Raw genomic sequence first — 23,746 nt, 5'->3', positions numbered from 1 at the left:
GGAGTCCTGTCTTTGTCACACCTCCATTACACACACATCTGCCCTGGCCCTCTCTGCCGGCATCTTCACATCGTTCCCCCTCTCTCCTTTCCTCTCGATCCCTCTCTCTCTCTCTCCCTTTACCTTCCTCCTTTCACACAGCCAATATCAATTCTCTGATCATATCCAATTAGTACCTTTTGTATGTGGGTCTGAACTCCTCCCCTCCCATTTCCCTCTGTCTTTGTCGCCTGCTTATACCTTGAAGGAGGGCACGGCCTGAAACGTCAGTGATGTATCTACACGTCCTATGGAAACTGTGAGATCGGCGGAATTCCTCCAGCATTTTCTGTGCTTTTACTGAAACTTGTAATGTTTAAAGCTGCTATAAGCAGGTATTTTATTTTGAAACCACTAAAAGTGTGCCTGAGGGCTTTTACATTGAAACACGGAACCCAGAGTGAGACGGACAGCCTATGTTATGCCTGTGTAATGGTGGATGCAGAACGAATAAACAGTGCAGGAACTCCCAGAAAACTCTGTGAACCTGGCCTTATTTACAGTCGGAAGAAGACACGACATGGTGCCAGAGTAATAAGGAACCCACTTGGGGAAAAAAGGTCGAGAAAATAATGGAGGCCTTCGGTGTCCCTACCCCAAGGTTGGACTGGCAATCATCAAACCTACCTGATGCATGGCGGCAATACAAGCAGCATGCCAAGCTCATGTTCGCAGGCCTGTTTAGAGGGAGAACAGAGGAGGAGAATTTCAGTTTCCTCCTGCTGTGGATCGGGGACAAAGGGTGGGACATAAGCAACCCGTAGACAGTGAGTGAGGGCGATGCAAAAGTGCAAAAACATATTATGACGGATTTTCACCATACCTCACGCTGAAAGCTAATCCCATATTCGCCAGGTACAAATTTCATGAACAGGGGAGTGGTGAGTCATTCGGGCATTTCGTGGCCGAGCTGAAACTGCTTGTTAAAGACTGCAACTATGCAAATAGTGAAGAAATGGTCAGGGACCATATAGTATTCACTACCAATTCACCTAGATTAAGGGAGAAGTTGCTTAGTCAGGGGCTGGAGTTCACGCTAGATAAGGCAATCGATATAGCCCGCTCCTTCGAGCTAGTGCAGGTGCAGCTCAAGGCCATGGCTCCTGACAACAGTGACACGCAATACATCACAAGGTAGGAAAGCCAGGAAATGCATGAAACACCAGTGGGCAAAACGAAAGCCTGAAGACGTTTAATAAAGCATGTAGTGTGTGTGTGAAGGACACCACAACAAGGTAGAAGAATGCCCAGCAAAGGGAAAACAGTGCTTAAAGTGTTGAAAACTCAAGGACTTTGCAAGAGTCGAAGTCCCATACACCAAGCAGAAAAAGACACAGTCGAAAAGGGGAATGAACATTTTGACTCAGAGCTGTTTTTGGACACTGTTACATCAGAGAAGATGAGGATAATGCGCATGGGACTACAGAATTTTTAAAAAAATACATTCAAATTAGATTCTGGAGCACAAATCAGCATGATACCTGCACCATTATGCCCAGTGCACCATTATGTTGACAAGCGTAAGCTACTTGGCTACGGGGTGGGGGTTGGGGGGGCATCCACTGAAGGTCAACAGCTACTGCAACATGGTAGGAAGGTCCAAGAATAAGTCAACTATGTAGAAGTCCTACATCGTAGACTGTAACAGCCCACCCATCCGAGGCAACAGAGCATCTAAAGCCCTGGGACTCATCAAGGTGGTATATGAGGTGCCCGACACCAGTGAGGAAGAGTGCAACGTACTGAGCGAGTACGCAGATGTTTTCAAAGGCATCGGTGAATTCCAGGGTGAGGGCAGTTTCATAATAGATCCTAGCGTTGCACCAGCGGTTTGCCCGCCACAAAAGGTACCATTTGCCCTAAGAGAACGTTTAAGAACGGAGTTAGACAACATGGAAAGGGACGGCATAATCTGTAGTGACTGAGCCAATCCAGTGGGTTAATGCCCTGGTAACGTGTGAGAAGCCAAAAACACACAAGCTCCAAATAAGCCTGGACCCATGGCCTTTGAACAAAGCAATACTACGTCCATACTAACCCCTACCCACATTTAAGGATGTAACATCCAAACTGGCCGGGGCAAAATACTTCAGCATCTTAGATGCAAGATCGGGCTATTGGCCTATCAAACTCAGTGAGGAATCCTCCCTGCTCATTACATTCAACTCCATCTACGGCAGATATCGTTTTCTCAGACTGCCCTTCTGCGCAGGACGAGTTCCAGAGGAGGGTAGACGAAATATACGAGGGCCTCAATGGAGTGGCTGAAATCGTGGACGACATCATCGTGTTCGGAAAGATAAGAGAGGAGCATGACAGTAACCTCAGCCGGACCAGAGAGAGAGGGGTGTGGCTAAACCCGGACAAATGCCGCATCTGTGTGTCCAAAGTGAATTACTTCGGACATTGACTTACAGCTGATGACGTGAAACCAGACCCTCTCAAGGTGAAAGCTGTCGGGGACATGCAGCCACCAGAAAATGAGGCAGAGCTGGAGACAATTCTCGGCATGATGAATTACCTCACCAGATTCGCTCCCAACCTGGTCGAGGTGAGTGTACCGCTCAGACACCTACTAAGACGTGACACAGAGTTCAAATGGGACGCAACCCATGAGAAAGCGTTTCAACAGATGAAGGACACAATCACAGCGGAACCGGGGCCACAGTTAGCCTATTTCCATCCTGAAAAGGAAGTGACACTCCAAGTGGACGCGTCAAAAAATGCTATCGTGCAGGAAGGCAGACTTGTTGCATATGCATCAAAGCTGCTTAATAATACGGAGCAAAACTACGCCCAAATTGAAAAGGAGCTCTATGCAGTCCTATACGGGTGTAAGAGATTCCCCGAATACACCCACAGGCGACGCGTAACTGTGGAATCAGACCACAAGTCATTAGAGATAATACTCCGCAAGCTACTAGCTCTCACACCACCGTCAACAGCACCTGATACACTCATCCACAGACCGGGCAAAGAGAGCCCGGTAGCCGACACACTGTCAAGAAAATCCATGGATGACAAGGACAGCTCACTATCCGAGGCATCAGTGCAGCTCCAGAGAGCGTAGACCGGCTACATCAAGGCAGCCCAGCCCAGGACGAGCACTCAAGCAGGTCGTTTGGTTAGGCTGGTCGGAGACAAGGAAAAGGTGTCACCCAAAAATCAGCGAATATTGGAACTACCGCCACGAGATCACAGAGACCGATGGAATCCTTCTACAGGGTGAGAAGATCATTGTTCCATGGAAGCTCAGAACAGACCTGCTACAGCGCATACACACGGGGCATTTCAGAGTAGAGAAAAGCAAACACAGGGCGAGGGACATAATATTTTGGCCAGGCATGAGTCAAGAGTAACAGTAATGATGTGTAACATATGCCAAACACAACGCAATGCCAACATCAAGGAACCCAAGCTCCCACAGGCGATTCCAGAGAACCCACGGCAAGATGTAGCAACAGATCTATTCACCTGGAACTCTGAGAACTACATTGTCCTATGTGACTACCTCAGCAGATTCTTTGAAATTGAACACCTGCACTGCATCACCTCAGCTGCTGTAATCCACAAAATGAAAACCGTGTTTGTTAGACCCGGGATGCCAAAAAAGATAATCAGCGACAACGGGCCTCGTTACAACTCACAGCAATTCCAACAGCTTGCAGAGTCATGGGGTTTCCGGCTTGTCACTTCAAGCCCACATTATCCCCAGAGCAACGGGCTAGCCGAAGAGACTGTCCAAACCGCAAAGCGGATCCTCACACAGGCTAGAGAGGAAAAGAAAGACCCATACCTCAGCCTGCTGAATTATAGGAACACACCGGTCGACGGCCTCAAATCTCCAGCCCAAATCCAGCTGATGAGCCACAGGCTGCGCTCTATCTTACCAACGACAGCACTACCGTTACAACCTCAGGTAGCCCCTGAGGGAACAGTGCAGAAACAGCAGTACGACAAGTCTGTGGGCCGCTGACAACACTACCCGCCGGAGCACTCATTCGCTTCCAGCAGGAAGATAGTACGTGGAAACCAGCAACAGTCACCCAAACCGGAGAAACCCCACGAAGCTACCACATCGAAACCAGCAATGGACAGACCTTCAGGCACAACCGACGGCACCGGCTTGACACCCGAGATGAAAAGCCCACACCCAACCTACAGCTGCCTCAGATCAGCGAGGACAACCTGATCACTGGACCAGGCGAACCAGGGAAACAGCAACCTCACCCTGAGCCAGTGTGCAAACCCGATCACTCTGGGCCGTATCCCCGCACAAGGTATGGTCATGCCATTGAGCCAAGACAAGTCCTTGATTATAAATGACTGAAAGGGTGCCCTATGGAAAAAAAAAGCTGTTATGTGACCTGTTGCATTTACCTGCATTGTGACTAGTATACAACATACCACGCGATGTTGTTACACTTACTTATTGGTTTTGTTCTGCACAAAAAGATCGTTGCATGACATTTCTGTTGTTGAAGGGAGACGTGACGTTTAATGCTGCTATTAGCAGGTCTTTTATTTTGAAACCACTAGGTGTGCCCGGGGGCTTTTATGTTGAAACATAACCCAGAGTGAGGCTGGCAGCCGATGTTATGTCTGTGTAATGGTGGATGCAGACCGTTAAACAACAAATAAACAGTGAGGAAGCTCCCAGAAAACTGTGTAAGCCTGGCCTTAATAACAGTAGGCAAGAAAGCCACAACAAAACTGCCTTTTGCTGACTGTGGATAGCCCAGGAGACACGGACCTGGAATTAGGCAATTCAGCACGAGTCCACCCTGACAGCAAATTATCCTTTATAACCCGTCTCCCATTGTCCCCCTTCCTGTCATTGAATATACCCAGACCTTTCAGTGACCTGCTGACTTCCCTCGAGCACTTCTGTGTGCGGCACAACCCACCCCCCGCCGCCCCCCCCCCCCCCGCCGCCGCCCCCCCCCCCCGCCGCCGCCCCCCCCCCCCGCCGCCCCCCCCCCCCCGCCGCCCCCCCCCCCCCGCCGCCCCCCCCCCCCGCCGCGGTCTCTCACCCCTCGCTGCCTTTACCTTTCCGAAGGAGAGGTGGGGGTTTCTCAGATCCACTTGGAGGAGGTTCCCGACGAAAGGAAACCCCCGGGGCCCGGGAGGGTAGTTCTCCCACTTCCTTCTCTTCATCAAGTCAAAGACCAGGGCAAAGACGGTGCAGAAGACGGCCAGCACCATGAAGCTGTCGCAGCCCAGCAGCGGGAGCCCGGGCAGGGCCGGGAGCTGCATGGTCCCCAGATCAGCGAGCAGTGTCGCTGGAGTTTGGGTGGGGAGGAAGGGAGGGTGAGTGCGTGAGGATTTGCACCCGGATCCCTTCCCCGGGAGCCGCCCACCCTCCACACACCGGATCGTGTTGGCTCTCGGTGTCCCCGCCCCCCGCGGGCGATTTCGTGTCGCTGTTTAAGCGGCTTCCGAGATATTGACGGGCCGATGAAGGGGAGCCGCCGTCGTTGCTCTGCTGCCCCCACCCGTAAAGCCTTTCTTCGGGACCGAGCTCCCCCTTGGGCAATGACCTCCCGGGACCCGCGCTCTGGTTCCCGGCTGGAGCCCGCAAATTGTCCCCACTGCCCATCGGCCGCTGCCTCTGACATTGCTGCCGGGACCCTGGGCTCCTTTCTCCCTCTCCCACCATCCCCAGGTTCACCGCGGCCCCACTTGTGTGTGTGTGGGGCGGGGTGGGGGACTCACACAGTGTTGGCAGTTGCTTCAATGAGCTGCTGTCTCACTGGCCCGCACTCCGACTGTGTGACCTGCTCACAGGCCCTCTCGCTGAGTGCTCCCCGACCACCTCTCTCCAATTCACTTGCCCGCCCCTTCCCCATTCAGGGTAAAGGAGTGGAAACTACAAGGGCAGCTACGGTACCCCTTGGCAAGGAGCTATCTCGGGCACTGTCCATCACCAGAATGAGGGAGGCACAACCCCCCCCCCCCCCCCCCGCAGCCAAGAGGTCAATGAGGTTTGTTTCCGGCACTAGGTCATCCCCCTTTTATTCATCGACAGTGGATATGCACACAGCCCTGGGCACTATTTGTGCGGCCGTCTGTGTGAGGAACAACATAAATGAGGTTATTGTCAGGACGCAGAGCAGTCTGAGCAGCAGGAGGGGGGGGGGGGGGGGGGTTGGTGATAATGATTCTTCAACGCGCTATTGCAGCTGACAACCCCCCCCCCTCCCCCAACCTCCCCTGCCAGCCTGCAGGGAAGGTGGAGGGATCCAGCCCCATTACACTCCATCCTCTCCTCACTGTGGAGCCAAACCCTGTTCTCACTATGGTGCCACGCACTGTCCTCTCCATGGAGTCACATCATGTCCTCATTGTGGAGGGAAGCACGATCCTCACCTTGGTGCCACACACTGTCCTCATTGTGGAGCCAAGCACTATCCTTAATGTGGGGCCAAGCACTGTCCTCACAATGGAGACACACTCTGTCCTCACCATGGAGTCGACCAATATCCTGGCGAAGCAGAGAGTGATACAACCGGTGTCCCAGTTACTGCTCTCTATTAATATTTTGCTCTCCCTCAGCTATACTCCATGGTAGATATGCAAAGTTGGTTGCTTTTCTCCTTGAGCAGGTATCTGCCTGGTGTTAATTCATCTCCCCAGTGCCATTGTGGAGACTCCCCCACCTCACACATCTCCTTGTTCTGTGCAGAGAAAGACAGATGGCTGACCCTGAGGAGAGGAGTGACACGGCAGGGACCAGGAACCTATGATTTAGGATCTACCAGCGACTCAGCTCCAGGTTTGAAAGTTTGAAATAAGTGGTGGAGCAGTTGGAATGCCAGAATATTTTTGCACCATTGTCTAGCCTGCCCTCAAGAGATCACCTTGAGTTACAGATGCAGTGTGTTGATGTTCCTCAGTTCACCAATCTAAAGGATTCTTAGGGCATCAACCTCACCCATGTCCATGCCTGGCCAATCCAGACTAATGGATATAGGCAGGAGACTTTCCTGTGTCATCAAGGGGAGTGTGGCTCAATGCCTTCACGCAACAGGATTGAAGATTCACAGGAATACTGCAACTTCAAACTACATCTCCCTACTGGAGGTGGGATGGGTTTGTTCTCACCTTCTGGTGCCCTACATCCACCTACACTTCCTCATAGCACTCAATGCCTGCCTTCCAAAGTAATCTTTGAACTCATTTGCAGCCTTAGTCTGAACCCACCAATATCACAAACCCCTAATGTGAAACATCTGAAGCCCATTAAAGATCCAAAGTGGAGCATTTTCCAGATGCAATTCTGAATCAAAGGCTTTTGCACACTTCACAATAAGTCATATTTCAACTCACTGTCGCAGCTGTTGAATTGTTCACATCAGGAGAGGGCCCCTCTTTCTGGTCATTGGGAACTCTGTTGTAGTTCCGTGGCTGGCAATATCCACTCTGCTTATTTCACAACAGGGCTATGTGATCAAATCAAATAAAGACTTTGTTCTCCACACAGAGAGTCAACATTCATTTGTGTTTGGAACGAGATTTATTCTGACCAGAATAGAGATCTCAGCATATTGTAAATTGTACTTCAGTTTTACACTCTTATAGATTGACTTTGTGCATTGATTTCATACACTATGAATGAAGCTCTGATAGCTCAGGTCTTGTTGGTGCCTCATTTCTGTGAGGGGCGCTTGACAAAGTGGTGACTCTTATCTTCATTATGGTAGACATAGTTAAAGAATTTCAAGTATGTTACATTCTAAATGTAGTGTTATGTTCCAATAATGGAACCTTTAAAGTTTATTTCAGTTTTAAATCAAAATTATTAGGTGATAACAACCATGGTGTCACCAGACTATCATAAACCTGTACAAACATATGTGTATGAAGATAGGTCCAGACTAAACCATACGCTGAATGGATTTGATTAAATTTTTTTGACATAATTTGTGCTGTTTGTTTACTCGATTGATCTCATTGAGCAAATGGATTGAAGTAGTTTGAAGTATACTGAACACACCAAGAGACAGATAGTTGCCTAAAACTGGTTCGCAGCTCCAAAGAGAAATAGGGAAAACAAACTGCTTGAGTCCGTCATAATAGGAAAAAAGGTACTGAGCTGATCCCATGCAGTTTGGAAGGAGCAGCCCTCCTTCTTTCTTAACACAGAGACGGTAAGGGAGCGGACAGAGGATGATTCTGAACTTCGCCTCCCTGTAGCTTGGCCTGGGCTCATTTTCCGGGAGAAGGAACATGAAGCGTTGGAGCATGGACGTGAAGAAGAGGAAGAGCTCAGTCTTTGCCAGCTGCTCCCCCAGACACACACGGTGACCTGTAGGGGAAGGGGCAAGAGTGGTTAGTGTCCTAGCACAGGGTGGAATGACACTGCAGGGCCACAGTCATTGAACAGCAATGAGTTCCCAGCAGTGTCCAAGTTCTGAAATCATTCTGCCTTGTCCATCCCTCACTGACCTCCCACAGAATTAGTGGCACTCCCATTATTAAAGTAAAGCCAATGTTTAGTCCACTCATTTTATTTTATCTCCATGAAATGTTTCAGCGATGCAGTGGTATTAAAGACTTTTGACAGTTACATTTAGGAGTGATGCACCATCAATTACCACAGAAACTGATGGGCTTTTATTGACTATAGACTGGAGCAGTAGCCAGTCTCATTGACTGGTCCTGGTGGAATGAATGGGGAGCATGCAAGGGGTTGTGCATAGGATTGATCTTGTGAGGCATGTCCAGCTGGCAGTAGCCAAGCACAGCGATACTGTGGTTTACCTCAAGGAGTTCAGGAAGTGAATTTTAAAAATTCATGACCAATGTACCATATTCCCTCTGCATAGGGCAGAAGAGGTTACTGGATATCCACACCACTCGTTAATCTCTCAACACATATAATAAACCACGGAACCCACATTACCTGCGGAGAAGGGGATGAAGGCTTCTGGCTGAAGTTCCCATCTGAGTTGAGGAAGTGTCCTGGATTAAACTCATGAGTCATCCAAATGTCTTCATCCAACAAGTCCGAGGTAAGGTTTGGGAAGATGGTCATTCCCTAGAAGTTATTTAAGGAGACATAATAGTCAAGAATATATTTGGAACAGGTCCTCAGTGTTGAAGAGAAGCCCATAACATGTGATCCTGTTTTCCGGCTGAGGGCTAGGATTTGCAATCCCAGATGACTGCAACCCATCAGAGACAGATGCCATTCTACAATACATCCATTCTCATTGCTGCCTGGTGTTCATGGCCCATGAAAAATACTAGGGAAAACAATTAGCAGAAGTGAAAAGAGCGGAGGCCGCACCTCATGCTCAACATCACATATCCCTGGTAGCACCAACAATGTAGCCTTTGGTGTAACCCATGACCGTGGTATCTCTGTACGTTTGTTGAGGCATTGAATTTGGACCGATATTCCTTAAATGTTAGGATTCATGGATGACAGGATTCATGAATGGCATTCCTCACAGTCTTCCAACTTTGGCTTTCATTCCTTCCCAATGACTATCAATCTCCTCGTGGACCTGGGCTGCAGGAAGAAAACAAGAACCAATTTTGAGTTTCAGTAATAAGAAGGAACTGGATGTTATATTAGTGTCTTTCAAAATGTCCCAAAGAATGCTATTGCCAAGTTATGCCCAGCAAGGTCCTACCAGCACCATCGGAGAACATTTTTAGGCAATGGGGCTTTGTGAACTTCAGAGTCCAAATGGTGGTGTTGATAATTAACTAATTTCTGTTCGTATTTTAGGATAAAAATTAATTTCAAGATTTAATCCTTAACATTAATTCAGAGACACAGCACAGCCTGTGTTACCCAAATACACCCATGTGACTAATTAACATTCCCATACCGTACATGTTTGGAATGTGGGAGGAGACTGAAAGGCCACGGAATGCAGCTTAAATTGGGCTCAAAATAAATGAGGACACTTTCCATCCATCACACAGGATCATTGAATCATAATGGGGGTCCAGGAGCATGAAAATCAGGGCTGCCAGGTTGGGAACTACCTTCTTCCCAAAGGCTGTGAGATTTATAAACAGTGTCCTGTAACCATGACGTCTACGTGGGATTATTATGGGCTGGACATTATGCACCAATGTCCCAAGGAATGCTGTTTTGACTGGTTGTGTTTGTACAGTCAGATGATAATCTGACACAGGGAGAGAATTAACTGGAAAACCGGAGGCTTGTCGACAGATAGTGGGGCCATTAACAGAGATATTTAGGATGTCACTGGTCACGGGGGTAGTGCCAAAGGATTGGAGGTACTGCTGTTTAAGAAAGGGTCCAAATGTAAACCTGAGAATTATAGGCCCGTGAGTCTCATGTCTGTGGTGGGTAAGTTGATGGAAAGTGTTCTGAGGGATGGTATTTACAAATATTTGGAGGTACGGGGATTTCTAGGGAGGAATCAGCATGGTTTTGTCAGGGGTAGATCATGCTTGACAAACCTGATTGAATTTTTCGAGGGGGTTACAAAAAAGGTTGATGAAGGGAAAGCTGTGGATGTTGTCTATTTAAACTTTAGTAAAGCTTTTGACAAATTTCCCCACAGGAGGTTAGGAAAAAAGGTGGAGGCATTAGGTATAAATAAGGAGGTAGTGAAATGGATTCAGCAATGGTTGGATGGGAGGTGTCAGAGATAGTGGTAGAAAATTGTTTGTCCAATTGGAGGCCAGTGACTAGTGGAGTTCCTCAGGGATCGGTCCTGGGTCCACTATTGTTTGTTATATATATTAACGATCTGGAAGTAGGGGTGGAGAATTGGATAAGCAAGTTTGTGGATGATACAAAGATTGGTGGTGTTGTGGACAGTGAGGAAGATTACCGTAGATGAAAATGTGATTTAGGAAGGCTGGAGGTGTGGGCTGAGAAATGGCTGATGGAATTTAATACAGTGTGAGGTGCTACACTTTGGAAAGGCAAATCTAAATAGGTCATATGCATTAAATGGTAGACTATTGAGATGTGCAGAGCAACAAAGGGATTTAGGAGTGATGGTAAATAGTACCCTCAAGGCTGATACTCAGGTAGATGGTGTGGTGAAGAAGGCATTTGGAATGTTGGCCTTCATAAATCGGATTATTGTATTCAAGAGTAGGGAGGTTATGATGAAATATTACAAGGCATTGGTGAGGCCAAATTTGGAGTACTGTGTACAGTTTTGGTCACCAAATTATAGGAAAGATATAAACAAAATAAAGAGAGTGCAGAGAAGGTTCACGAGATTGTTGACAGGATTTCAAGGTTTGAGTTACAGGGAAAGGTTGTGCAGACTAGGGCTTTTTTCTCTGAAGCGTAGAAGATTGAGGGGGGACTTGATAGAGGTGTTTAAGATTTTAAAAGGGACAGACAGAGTAAATGTGGATAGGCTTTTTCAATTAAGAGTGGGGGAGATTCAAACTAGAGGGCATGGTTTAAGATTGAAGGGGGAAAATTCTTTACGCCAAGGGTGGTAGGGATGTGGAATGAGCTTCCGACAGACATGGTTGAGGCGGGATCATTGGTTACATTTAAGGATAGACTGGATCGTTACATGGATAGGAGAGGACTGGAGGGGTATGGACCGGGTGCTGATCAGTGGGACTAGGAGGGTGGGGATTTGTTATGGCATGGACTAGTTGGTCCGAACTGGCGTGTTCTGTGCTGTAAGTGGTTATGTGGTTATATGGCCCCATGCTGTGGGAAAGGAAGGTTGAGAATCACTGCTCTTGACCCAATTGTTACTGAAATATTTCGCTTGAGAAAAATGTCATTGGCCCATTTCTTCAAAGTTATGAAACCGTGCACATAACGAGTCAGTTAGGTATGATTACAATAGTGGTTTTCCAACTTTTTCTTTCCAACAACATCCCACCTTCAGCAATCCCTTACCAATCTCAGATTATTTAGAGGGAATGTGAGTGGAAAGAGAAAAATTTGAAAACCTCTGGTTTAAACCTATTGGGTTCTTTGAATAATTCATTAATTAGAAGCATCAAAAAAGGAAAAGAAAGACAATTGTTGAAGAGAGGTTTAGAGAGAAAGAGAGAAAACGAGGGAGAGGAGTGAACACAAACGAAAGAGCTGTAAAAGGTGTGAGATGCAGATTTACAGAAAATGTCAAACAGTTAGAGAGGGAAGATTGAAATGATCGGCCCTCACACCTATGTGGCCTCATGCATTTGCGATATTAGCGCAGGAGACCCATATTGAAAGTGAACCTCTTGGTGCCTCTGCTCTGCACAGATCTCTCACTGTTACACTGCTCTCTGTAACTGTGGTCTTTCTCTTACTTCATACTGTTGTCTGCACGTGAGAGTTAATTTTCTGGCCTGGTGTCGAGGGTACCAGGCAATAATGTGACCATAAATTTGAACTTGTAACTATAATTGAGGAATAAAACCCCGACTTGGATCCAGTCATCGTCCATCCATCAATATGCGATTCTACAATTTCAGGTCATCTGCCTTACCTGACCCCAAAATCCACCTTCCAGGACAAAACTTTCTTCAAGTATGTGCAAATATCCAAGGAACTTTTTGTCACGATATTCAAAACGTTCTCCGAAGATGATTAAACAGATAATGTTCGAAGTCCCACAAGTTAAAAGGAAATGTGGATCAAAAGGTTGACCTGAATAAATGATAGGGAATTCTATTTTTTGCAAGTAACAGCTGTGGAAATAATAAATATTGAAACTGGGAAGAAATGGTCTGTGGTGAGAGATTGATCAGCTGACCCAAATCTAGCCTTTTGTAATTGCAACTATTTCAATCCAGGCCTACGCAAACTTCTTAATGTTGCTCCTTCATCCAGCTCTCCTCACAATTTCAAATTTAGACAGACAGCACGGTAACAGGCCCTTCAGGTCCATGAGCCCGAGCCCCCCAAATAGATGATTAAACTACAACCCCTGGTCCATTTTAAAGGGTGAGAGGAAACTGAAGCACCCAGGGAGACCCACACAGACATGGGAAGAATGTACAAATTGGTCACAGACTGCGCCGGGTCATCGGTGCTGCAAGATCATTGCTCTCGCCGTCATAATCTTGTTGAGTGGTGGAGCAGGCTCCACGGGTCATGTTTCGAACATTCTTATGTTCTACTACCACATGTCCCAATGTATCTCGGTTTACCAGTGCAGTTGTTCTGGTCTCTGTACGCTCCGACCAAAGTGTTTGGAAATATTTCAATGTAAATGTTTGCTGCTTCTCCCATCAGAAACAGCTGGCAGAGAACTTGATCTCTGCTGCGTCAAAGGGAAAGACTGAACATTGTCAAAGCTTTTTCATCCATCTTTCCTCCACCTGATATCTCTGGGTCCAAGGCCCTTCCTCCAATGGGATAAAGGCTGGAAAAGTGGAGATGGTTTGAACTGAAACACCCTCCCTGAAACTGAAGAACCTCCTTCAAGTGTCCCTCTAAAGGATTCAGGATGGGCAGTGACTTGAAGAGCAAGGGCTGATCTACATCCTCACTTCCCTTGTGTTGCCCACTAGTTTTAACAAGAATGAAACCATCCACTGTTGGCCAAACTGATATAAGGCAGTCGTTTCCTCTGCATCGACTCACCTTGTTCACCTTCAAAGGCTTGGTTTAAAAAGCCAGCCTCTTCCATGATTTGCAATTCGAGAAGCTTCTTTCCGAGTCCAAATTTCCTCAGTCAGGTGCGCCTTTGAGTAACTCTTTGTTCTAAAGGCTGTTTGGCGCCCTCTTTAGGGGGCTCTACTGAAGTAACATAGAGCTCTACATCCGAACACTGTACCTCTCTCCTGGGATCCATTTCACGCTGAGTCCTGGTGTCTTTCCTGTAGGTAGGCTCCAAAACGTGAACTTTTGGAAAATGTAGTTTTTTGATGATCTGTTGTCGTTTTTTTTTGCTCTTTTCCACCAATTGTACCATCATAAGTTAAATTAACAGCACTGAAATTATCTAAACTTTGATCAGAGCCTTGCGTAGAGACCTATTTCAGGTCAAAATCCAAGACCTGTTTTGGTTTGTTGCTTGAATTATTACGACAGAGAAATAATTTTACGAGTGGCTATTAGAAATGCACAACAGAGAAAATCACCCTTGATGATTCAAAATAATCGAGTTTTCTTCTATGCGGATTTGAGTCAAGAAGTTATGTTCCAACGACGGGAATTCAATACTGCTAAAGAGTTGTTGTGGAAGAAAGGTTACAAGGCAACCTTTAGATATCCAGCTGTTTTGAAGGTTTTCCAAGATGGTTGCCAACCAAAGTTCTTTGATTCTCCAAAGGAAGCTATAGCATTTGCTCAAGAGCTGCCAATTACTCAGTTTCAACAGACATAGTCCGCCGCGATCTCTAAGGAGACAAGAGATGGAAGAAAAGAGCCGTGCTCCAAGATGGAATGGTTGTAATGGTGACTCGACAGTTGGAGCTGATTAAAAGAAGAGTTGTCCTTTTTTTTTCTAATGTTTTTTTTTAAAAAGGGATATTAAATAATGATGATGTTAGTTTAAGATGAAATGAGAGTTGGGGGAGAGAACTGGATAGGCACTATTTCCTGAAAGTCATCTGCTACGTGTGAGTTATCTCACACCCATTTTTTTTTGGGAGTTACCGCATTGCGCGGTTTAGACGGGAGGGGGTATTTTTAACCTCCTACCCGTTTTTTTTCTTTTTTTTTGTATTATTAGATTAAAGAGTGAAGGGTTTTTTTGTTTAAATATTAAAAAAAAGCATAAGAAAATATTTGATTGTTTAAAAAACTAAAAATTGATGTGGTTTTGTTTGCAAAGTTTATTCAGTAGATAAGGAATATCTGAAATTTAAATGTGAATGGGATGGATAAGTTTTTTTATATTTTTTCTTTAACTTTAAGGTGAAGGAGTGGTAATTCTGGTGTATATTATTTTGCTATTTTAGTTATAGAATGAAGGGAATAATGGTGAAAGTTATAAATTGAATTGTACAATTCTTAATGAGGCTTGAATTTTGTTTGTGGTTTATGCTCCATTTGTTGAAGATATAGATTTCGTTGTAGATGTGTTTTTATTATTTGGATATCTGAATTTTAACGTAATGATTGGGGATATTTAAATGTGGTATTGGAGCTTTTATTGGATAACTATTCAAAAGTAAAAGGGAAAAATGGTGGAAGAGTACTAAAATTGAATTGTACAATGCTTAATGAGGTTTGAATTTTGTTTTAAGATGGTGGTTTATATGATTAATATGATGATAGATGTGAAGTTAGTTGATATTTCTCTATAGAGAAAGTTTTTTTTTCATCTTTTTTTTCATGCTACAATTTTTTTTAAGAATTGATTATTGTTTAAGAATTTTTGATAGATAATGTTACTAACTTTACTAATTTTTTATATTAAGTTTGAGTTAAATATATGTTTCATCTTAACTCTGTTTGTTAAATATATGCATTTAAGTTTGATTTAAATATGTTTTTTAAGTCTGATATCTTAGTATTAATTACTTTTCTTTTTGTTAGTATTTTAATCGGTTATGTTTTTGTTTTTTTTGTAAGTGGGTTTTTTTCTCACATATACTATTAACTTTATTAATTCTTCACTCTTTATTTTGGGGGGAAAGGGGGGGTTGGACTAATTTGAGTTGGGTTATTAATGTGTAATAATTATTCGGGAGGGTATAGTTTATTTAGATTACTAATATTGTATTGTAATTTTATTATTTTATTCTTAATTTTTTTTAATGTAATCCTATATGTTATTCATGTTATAAAATCTTAAATAAAGTTTTAAAAAAAAGAGTCAGGTGCGCAAATTTTCTCTGCTCTCTCCACCAGTCACCATACTTTGCAAACACGATACCTGGGGGAAGGGGTTTCATTCACTTTTATTTCCAGCCAGTCCTTCCACTGGAGCCCCAGAAAGTTGTACAAAATTGTAACCATTATGGAGCTCTGAAACATTCCCAAAATCTTCTGCTGCGTCCTAAAGGCTGCGAATTGGCGATTCTACTTCCGTTTCATTGAACTGAATGCCAGGAGAAATCATTACCCACAATTCAAGTGGCTTTAAGAAGAGGGTTGTCTGTCTGGAAGGACACCATTATTTCCAAATAGACATCCATTTTCTATGGAAAATAATTTTCTTTAAATTTGACAAAATTGTGGTCTTAAAGAAAATTAAAGATTGTTTTGAAGCTGGGAAGCTGAGAAATTCCACTTTTAGTGGAATGAAGGAAAAGTTTAAGATATTGGAAAATACAAAATATTGTTATCAAGTTTTCGTGAAATTTTTGGTCAAGATTTAATATTACTAGTAGAGACAGAAGTAGAATTATTATTAAGTAATATGGATGTAGGGGGCGTGGCAAGATGGCATAGAGTCTAGACGTGCAATCTCGACCTCTCTGGCCAGATTACTAGTAGAGACAGAAGTGGAATTATTATTAAGTAATAGGGATGTAAAGAAATTTATCTGAGAGATGCATAAATGTTTACAAAAGAAGCCACGAAAAGAGGGTGTTGATAAATGGGAGGTAGATTTACATAAGGCAAAATCTTCGCTAGGATTCTACTAAATAGAATAATACCTAGTGTCGCCGAGAATATTCTCCCAGAATCACAGTGCGGCTTTCGCGCAAACAGAGGAACTACTGACATGGTCTTTGCCCTCAGACAGCTCCAAGAAAAGTGCAGAGAACAAAACAAAGGACTCTACATCACCTTTGTTGACCTCACCAAAGCCTTCGACACCGTGAGCAGGAAAGGGCTTTGGCAAATACTAGAGCGCATCGGATGTCCCCCAAAGTTCCTCAACATGATTATCCAACTGCACGAAAACCAACAAGGTCGGGTCAGATACAGCAATGAGCTCTCTGAACCCTTCTCCATTAACAATGGCGTGAAGCAAGGCTGTGTTCTCGCACCAACCCTCTTTTCAATCTTCTTCAGCATGATGCTGAACCAAGCCATGAAAGACCCCAACAATGAAGACGCTGTTTACATCCGGTACCGCACGGATGGCAGTCTCTTCAATCTGAGGCGCCTGCAAGCTCACACCAAGACACAAGAGAAACTTGTCCGTGAACTACTCTTTGCAGACGATGCCGCTTTAGTTGCCCATTCAGAGCCAGCTCTTCAGCGCTTGACGTCCTGCTTTGCGGAAACTGCCAAAATGTTTGGCCTGGAAAACTGAGGTCCTCCATCAGCCAGCTCCCCACCATGACTACCAGCCCCCCCACATCTCCATCGGGCACACAAAACTCAAAACGGTCAACCAGTTTACCTATCTCGGCTGCACCATTTCATCAGATGCAAGGATCGACAATGAGATAGACAACAGACTCGCCAAGGCAAATAGCGCCTTTGGAAGACTACACAAAAGAGTCTGGAAAAACAACCAACTGAAAAACCTCACAAAGATAAGCGTATACAGAGCTGTTGTCATACCCACACTCCTGTTCGGCTCCGAATCATGGGTCCTCTACCGGCACCACCTACGGCTCCTAGAACGCTTCCACCAGCGTTGTCTCCGCTCCATCCTCAACATCCATTGGAGCGCTTTCATCCCTAACGTCGAAGTACTCGAGATGGCAGAGGTCGACAGCATCGAGTCCACGCTGCTGAAGATCCAGCTGCGCTGGATGGGTCACGTCTCCAGAATGGAGGACCATCGCCTTTCCAAGATCGTGTTATATGGCGAGCTCTCCACTGGCCACCGTGACAGAGGTGCACCAAAGAAAAGGTACAAGGACTGCCTAAAGAAATCTCTTGGTGCCTGCCACATTGACCACCGCCAGTGGGCTGATATCACCTCAAACCGTGCATCTTGGCGCCTCACAGTTTGGCGGGCAGCAACCTCCTTTGAAGAAGACCGCAGAGCCCATCTCACTGACAAAAGGCAAAGGAGGAAAAACCCAACACCCAACCCCAACCAACCAATTTTCCGCTGCAACCGCTGCAACCGTGTCTGCCTGTCCCGCATCGGACTTGTCAGCCACAAACGAGCCTGCAGCTGACGTGGACTTTTTACCCCCTCCATAAATCTTCGTCCGCGAAGCCAAGCCAAAGAAAAAGATTTACATAAACAAATAGATGAACGTAGATGGATTCAGATCTGTCGAGTATGAAAAGTGCAATAAATGTGAGATATCAGTTAGTTCAAAATAATTTTATTCATCAGTCATAATTAACAGCACAAAAGTTACATAATATGAACTATACTTATTCAGATTTATGTTTTAGATGTGGATAAGAAGTTGGTACTTTTTGCACTCGACTTGGCCGTGTTCCACAATTCAACATGTTTGGCTTGATATGGGTAATTTATTAGAATGAATAAATGGAGTTAGGTTGTTGGGCGCTACCAGTTGCCCCAATAATTTTGAAGACAAACCACACTGGCATGCTTTTTGACCTGAGGTCCAGGAGCACCGCCTTCCAGAGGGTGCCGTTCTCCCTTTGCATTACCCCTGGGGTTATAGCTTGCTGGTGGCTATGCCTCTGGCCAGGAAGTACTGTCGCAGCTGCTCACTCATGAAAGAGGTGTCCTGGCCACTATGAATATGGTCCGGGTTCCTGAACAGGGTGAAGATGCTGCGCAATGCCTTAATAACCGTCGCTGATGTCATATCCGGGCAGGGGATAGCAAAGGGGAACCTGGAGAATTCATCCACCACCGTGAGGAAGTAGGCGATCCAACTTGAGGTTGGGAGGGGGCACTTGAAATCGACACTGATTCGTTCGAAGGGTCGTGTGGCCATAATGAGGTGTGCCTTTTCTGGCTAGTAGAACTGCGGATTACACTCGGCGCAGATCTGGCATCGTCTGGTCAGGGAAGGGACATCCTCTATGGAGTACAGGAGGTTCCGAGTCTTAATGAAGTGGTACAGCTTCGTGACTCTGGGATGGCACAGATTATCGTGCAGGGTCCGGCAACAGTCGAGATGCACGCTGGTGCACATTCTTCGAGATAGTGCATCCACGGGATCATTGAGTTTACCTGGCCGATACAAGATATCATAATTATAGGTGAACAACTCAATCCTCCACCTCAGTACCTTGTCATTTTTGATCTTACTCTGCTGTTTAGAACTGAACATGAAGGCCACTGTCCTCTGGTCAGTCAGTGGGGTAAACCATTTACTGGACAAGTAGTGCCACCAGTGACGCATCGCCTCGACGATTGCTCATGCCTCCTTCTCGACGTAGGAGTGCCGGAGTCTGGGACTGTGAAGGGTGCGGGAAAAATATGCTACTGGTCTGCCTGCCTGGTTCAGTGTGGCAGCCAATGCAAAGTCGGAGGTATTGTTCTCCACCTGGAAGGGGACAGATTCATCCATGGCATGCATCATGGTCTCCTCGGATCAGATGAAACTCAGCCTGAGCTTCCGCCGATAATGGGAAAGTAGTGGATTTAATTAAGGGTGGGCCTTATTGGTATAGTTGGGCACCCATTGTGCGTAATAGGAAAACAGCCTCAGGCACCTCTTTAGTGCCTTCAGGGTGTTTGGGACAAGGAGCTCCATGAGGGAGGTGCTTGCAGTCAGGGTCTGTGGCAATGACACCATGTTCCACGATGCATCCAAGAAGGGCCAGGCGATCCGTGTTGAACACACACTTGTCCTTAGGGACTGGTGCTAGGGGCTATGGTTGCCTCTGCCAGGAGTCACTGAACCTCAGCCTGAATGTACTGCATATTCTCCATGCTATAACGCCTACTCTTGGGGGCGATTGGTTTGCAGTCCGGGGTGAGGTTGGTGAGACCACAGAATGATGCTGGAGACAGGGTCCTTGGTTGGGGATGGGAGTCCAAGAGCTGGGGTGGATGGGGGCCTCCGAATGCCATCATCACGCTCCTGAACTGACTCAGAAATTCGAGGCCCTGGAGGATCAACACGCAGAGCTGGGGCATAATCAACAAACAAAATCATGGTAACATTCCCCCCCCCCCCCAACCATCAGAGATGCTGCACAGTACCCCCAGATACAAGTCTGTTGGTCCTTCACTGCCATCGATGCTGACCTGGTCATCAGCCTGACAGGAAGGGAGAGTCTGTGGACCACATCGGGGTGAACAAAACTTTCTGTACTGCTGCCACCAAAAAGGCAGTTCATCTTATGCCCATTCACCTCAATCTGCATCATGGAGTTGGAGATTGGTGGTTCAGCGTCACCGATGCCAGGACATGCATTTCTCCATCGTCGTTGTCGATGGGGAGATCCACCCAAGATAATGACCTCCATGTAGCCACGCAGCACTCGTTGAAGAAGGAGGAAGTGGAGTCATGGCAGGCAGAAGTGACATCATCAGTGCTGCAGGCCGTGGTGTAGAGATTGGCAGCAGTAGAAGATAAGATGGTGCCCCAACTCACCGTGCATGCAGTCAACATCGGAAGCTCCTATGGCACACAAGCCACGCTGCTCCCGGTCTGGCGTCAGGACATTTTGTTAATGGCCCTCCTACTCATAGCGCGAGAGCGTGGCTCCTCTTGTGGGGAAGATGCATCTCGTGTGCCAAGCCTGCCCACAGAAGTTGCATCTCAATGATGCAGATGGCGTTATTGCAGCTGCAGTCAGGTAACTCCCGACGCTGAGTTCCAGGCCGATGACCCTCATGGTGGAACGTACATGGGAGGCCCGCTTCTTCCCATGATCGACACTGCATGGCGCCGGGCCAAGTCCAATGTCCTGATCAAATTGATTACCCTTTTAAGTGGGAGAGGTCCTCCTTAAGGATTCATTGTCGGATATAATCTGACCTCAATCCCGGCATGCAGGCATCTCGGATCAAATCTTCCACGCACTGGGTCAACAATCTTGTGGCCATGGGGTCCCCCAGACAGTCTTTTCCCAGTTTGACTAAGGAATGGACGAACTCTTCAGCGGCCTCATCAGGCTGTTGTTTTGGGACGCCAGCAGGTAACGGGAGTAGACCTTGTTTACTTTCAGCTTGCACAGCGCCCACAGCTCAGTCATCACTTCAATGTAGGTCACGCTGCCTTGGATGGCCAGGAAGGCTCTCTGGCTGACTCATGCCTGTGGTATCCTCAACTTCTTTTCATCGGGGTTGACCAGCTCAGCACCGGCATCGAGGAAATTATTAAAGCAGTTCACTCACTGTTCAAAGAGTATTGATGCACCAGAGACTTGGGGGGTCTACCTCTAACCATTCACTATTAATGGAGACCTTCAAAATCTTGTATAATAAATTCTTGGAGCCCCAATAATTATGGAGACAAAGACTGAGGGGAACAATACAAGAGAATGCTGGTCTGGGTCCAGGCTAGGGAAAATGAGGAGAGGGCTCAACCTTTATGGCCTGGATCACATGGAGAATACCAGAGAGGAGTCAAGGACAGGATGTCACCAGGAGGGCGGGCCAGACAGTACACAACCATATCACCACATAGATTCCCACTGGATCCAATGTTATTTTTACTGGGTGATGTTAGAGGGATTAAACCTAAATTAAAACTGAATACATATCAAGTAAAATTTGTTGAAATTGGCTTGGCAATAGCGAGAAAATGTGTTGTATAACTTGGAGGTCGGACACAGATCTGGGAATGGAGAGATGGCCTGCAGCAGTTCGGACTTGGATTGCACTTGAGAAAATTACTGATAATTTACGAGATAAAGATTACACATTTTGTGAAAAATGGAGCCCATATTTACAAACTGTTGGTATTAAAATTTAAATGAATCTTGAATGTTGCCTTTCTCCTCTAGGTCTGTATAAATATATAGTGAAGTTTGAAAGTCTTGGAACGTGAGGTGCTTCTGTGGGGTTTTACTGGCCCTCTTCGGTTTTTCCTTGTTCTGTTTTCAGTTTGTGGGGGTTGGGGGATTTATAGGAGGTTTTTCTTTCTTTTGCATTTTTTCCTCTTTTTTTCTTTTTATAAAATACCATGTATTTGGATTAAGATTCAAAAATTGTGATATGTTTGCTAAGTGGTTTTATTTTAAATAAAGTATAAAAAAAGAGAGGGTTGTCGTAAGTGAGTAAACAAAATTCTGGAATAGGTTTATGAGTTAGCAGATGGGAACAGGTCAGAATGAAAGTTTATCGTCACGAACAAGTCGTAAAATTCATTGTCTTGTGGCAGCATCACGGTCCATTAAGGGTAAAGGTCAGTTGGAAAGGGTTGGACCAGGCTGGGAGTTACCAGAAATGAGACAATTCATGTTTCGAGCCTTAGGGTTTTGCACGGCCCATGACTAATATGATCTGGTGTTCCACACCTCTGTGTTTGACCTCACCTTGACAATGGCCAAGATTCTGGCATCATTCATTCCCTTCTTCTCCATTAGTTGCTGAAACCTGCAGTTTCAGGTGAGCAGGTCAACGAGGTCCCTTGAGAGGGGAATGACCCCCTGTAAGTGTAACTGTAATAGCTACTTGGAGTTGAGCTGTATGAACAAAGAAAGGCAGAGAAACCCAGTGGATGGAGTGGAGACGATGGTGGGAAAGTGTTCTGGATTCACTACCGAGAAGGATATAATAGCTGAGGAATTCAGGGAGGGAAACCGAGAAATTCTAGTGCATGTTAAATGGGGTAATAGCATTACTGGTCAGAGATAGTATCACGTATATAGAAAGGGAGGACTCTGCAGAAGGAGGGTCCACTGAGTCAGTGGGTGGAAGTCAGAAATAGGAAGGGAACTATCACTGTGCTGGGAATCATCTATAGGCCCCCAAATAGCCCCGAGGAAACCGAGGAGCAGATTAGCAGGCAGATTTTGGAATGGTTCAGGAAATACAGGGTTGTAGCTATGGGTGACTCGAACCCCCCCTAATATTGACTGGCACCTCCTGACTGCAAGAGGGATAGAGGGGGCCAAGTTGGTCAGGTGTGTACAGTATGTGGACTGACCAACAAGGGGAGAGGCCGTACTAGATCGAGTTTTGGGTAATGAACCTGATCAGGTGGTGGACCTCTCGGAGGGGAGCATTTTGGTGAATATGACAACAACTCCCTTAGCTTCAGCATAGCTATGGAGAAGGATAAAAACAGACCAAATGGGAAAGTGCTTAACTGGGGTGGGCTAATTACAAGAGGCAGGATCTAGTGAGAGTAAATTGGAAACAGATGAAAGCATAGAAGTAATGTGGAAAAAGGTTGGGGACCACATCCTGGTCTCAGGATAGGTTTGTCTCACTAGAGAAGGAAAAGATGGTAGGAAAAGGGAAATGTGGCTGACAAAACAGATGAGGCAACTGGTCAAGTGGAAAACAGAAACATACATTAGAGACAGGAACAGGAAACAGGAAGGGCTCAGGAGATGTATATGTTTCCCAGGAAGGAGCTTAAGAAAGGACTTTGGAGAGCTCAAAGGGGGCATGAGAAGGCTTGACATGTAGGTTTAAGGATTGCCACACATCGACAGATTGTGGTACAGGGCACCGTCCGCCCTAGTGAGTGAAATGGTCGCTTTGACCGAAGGCCACAAGCTTAATCTTTCCTCGAGCAGGTCCTTCTGTAACCGCTGCCCAAGGATATCCAACTCTTGCTCATGGACGAGGACTTTAGTGATCTCAAAGGCTCATAGCCCAGTTGCACGTGCTCTGGAGAGTGAAGAAGGGTACCAGCGCTGTCGTAGACAGCGAGCCCCACGAACAGCTGACTGCGACACCAAGACCAGCAGAGGGGTGTTAATATCCCAGTACATTCTGCTACTATCATCAGCGATGGGATGTGGAGACCCATCGATGCCACCCACCTTGCGGGTTTCCGGGAAACTCCCTGTCCAACCGTCGTTGATGGGTGCAACAGTTGG

The 23,746-nt window shown here is 46.0% G+C and overlaps 1 protein-coding gene and 1 pseudogene across 8 annotated transcripts in view; both read right to left on the bottom strand.

Moving 5' to 3' along the window:
- Positions 1-7,473, bottom strand: part of LOC138749390 (cytochrome P450 2D4-like) — a 62,032-nt gene extending 54,559 nt beyond the window's left edge. Inside the window, exons 1-2 of one of the 8 annotated variants that reach the window (XM_069910652.1) lie at positions 5,755-5,937; positions 5,089-5,321 (exon numbers count right to left, since the gene is read on the bottom strand). In XM_069910652.1, the coding sequence (XP_069766753.1) occupies positions 5,089-5,295 (207 nt within the window). In that variant the 5' untranslated portion in view covers positions 5,296-5,321; positions 5,755-5,937. Of the gene's footprint in view, positions 1-4,468; positions 4,557-5,088; positions 5,446-5,754; positions 5,938-7,368 lie in introns of those variants that run through there. The other 7 variants (XM_069910656.1, XM_069910658.1, XM_069910659.1 and 4 more) reach the window with 7 other exon arrangements.
- Positions 7,000-23,746, bottom strand: part of LOC138749326 (cytochrome P450 2D15-like) — a 77,795-nt pseudogene continuing 61,048 nt past the window's right edge.

This window comes from Narcine bancroftii, chromosome 14, assembly GCF_036971445.1.
Source record: "Narcine bancroftii isolate sNarBan1 chromosome 14, sNarBan1.hap1, whole genome shotgun sequence".
In the NCBI taxonomy this organism is placed as follows: domain Eukaryota; kingdom Metazoa; phylum Chordata; class Chondrichthyes; order Torpediniformes; family Narcinidae; genus Narcine; species Narcine bancroftii.
The sequence above is the reverse complement of the archived record's forward strand: the minus strand, read 5'-3'. Positions and strand labels throughout refer to the sequence as shown.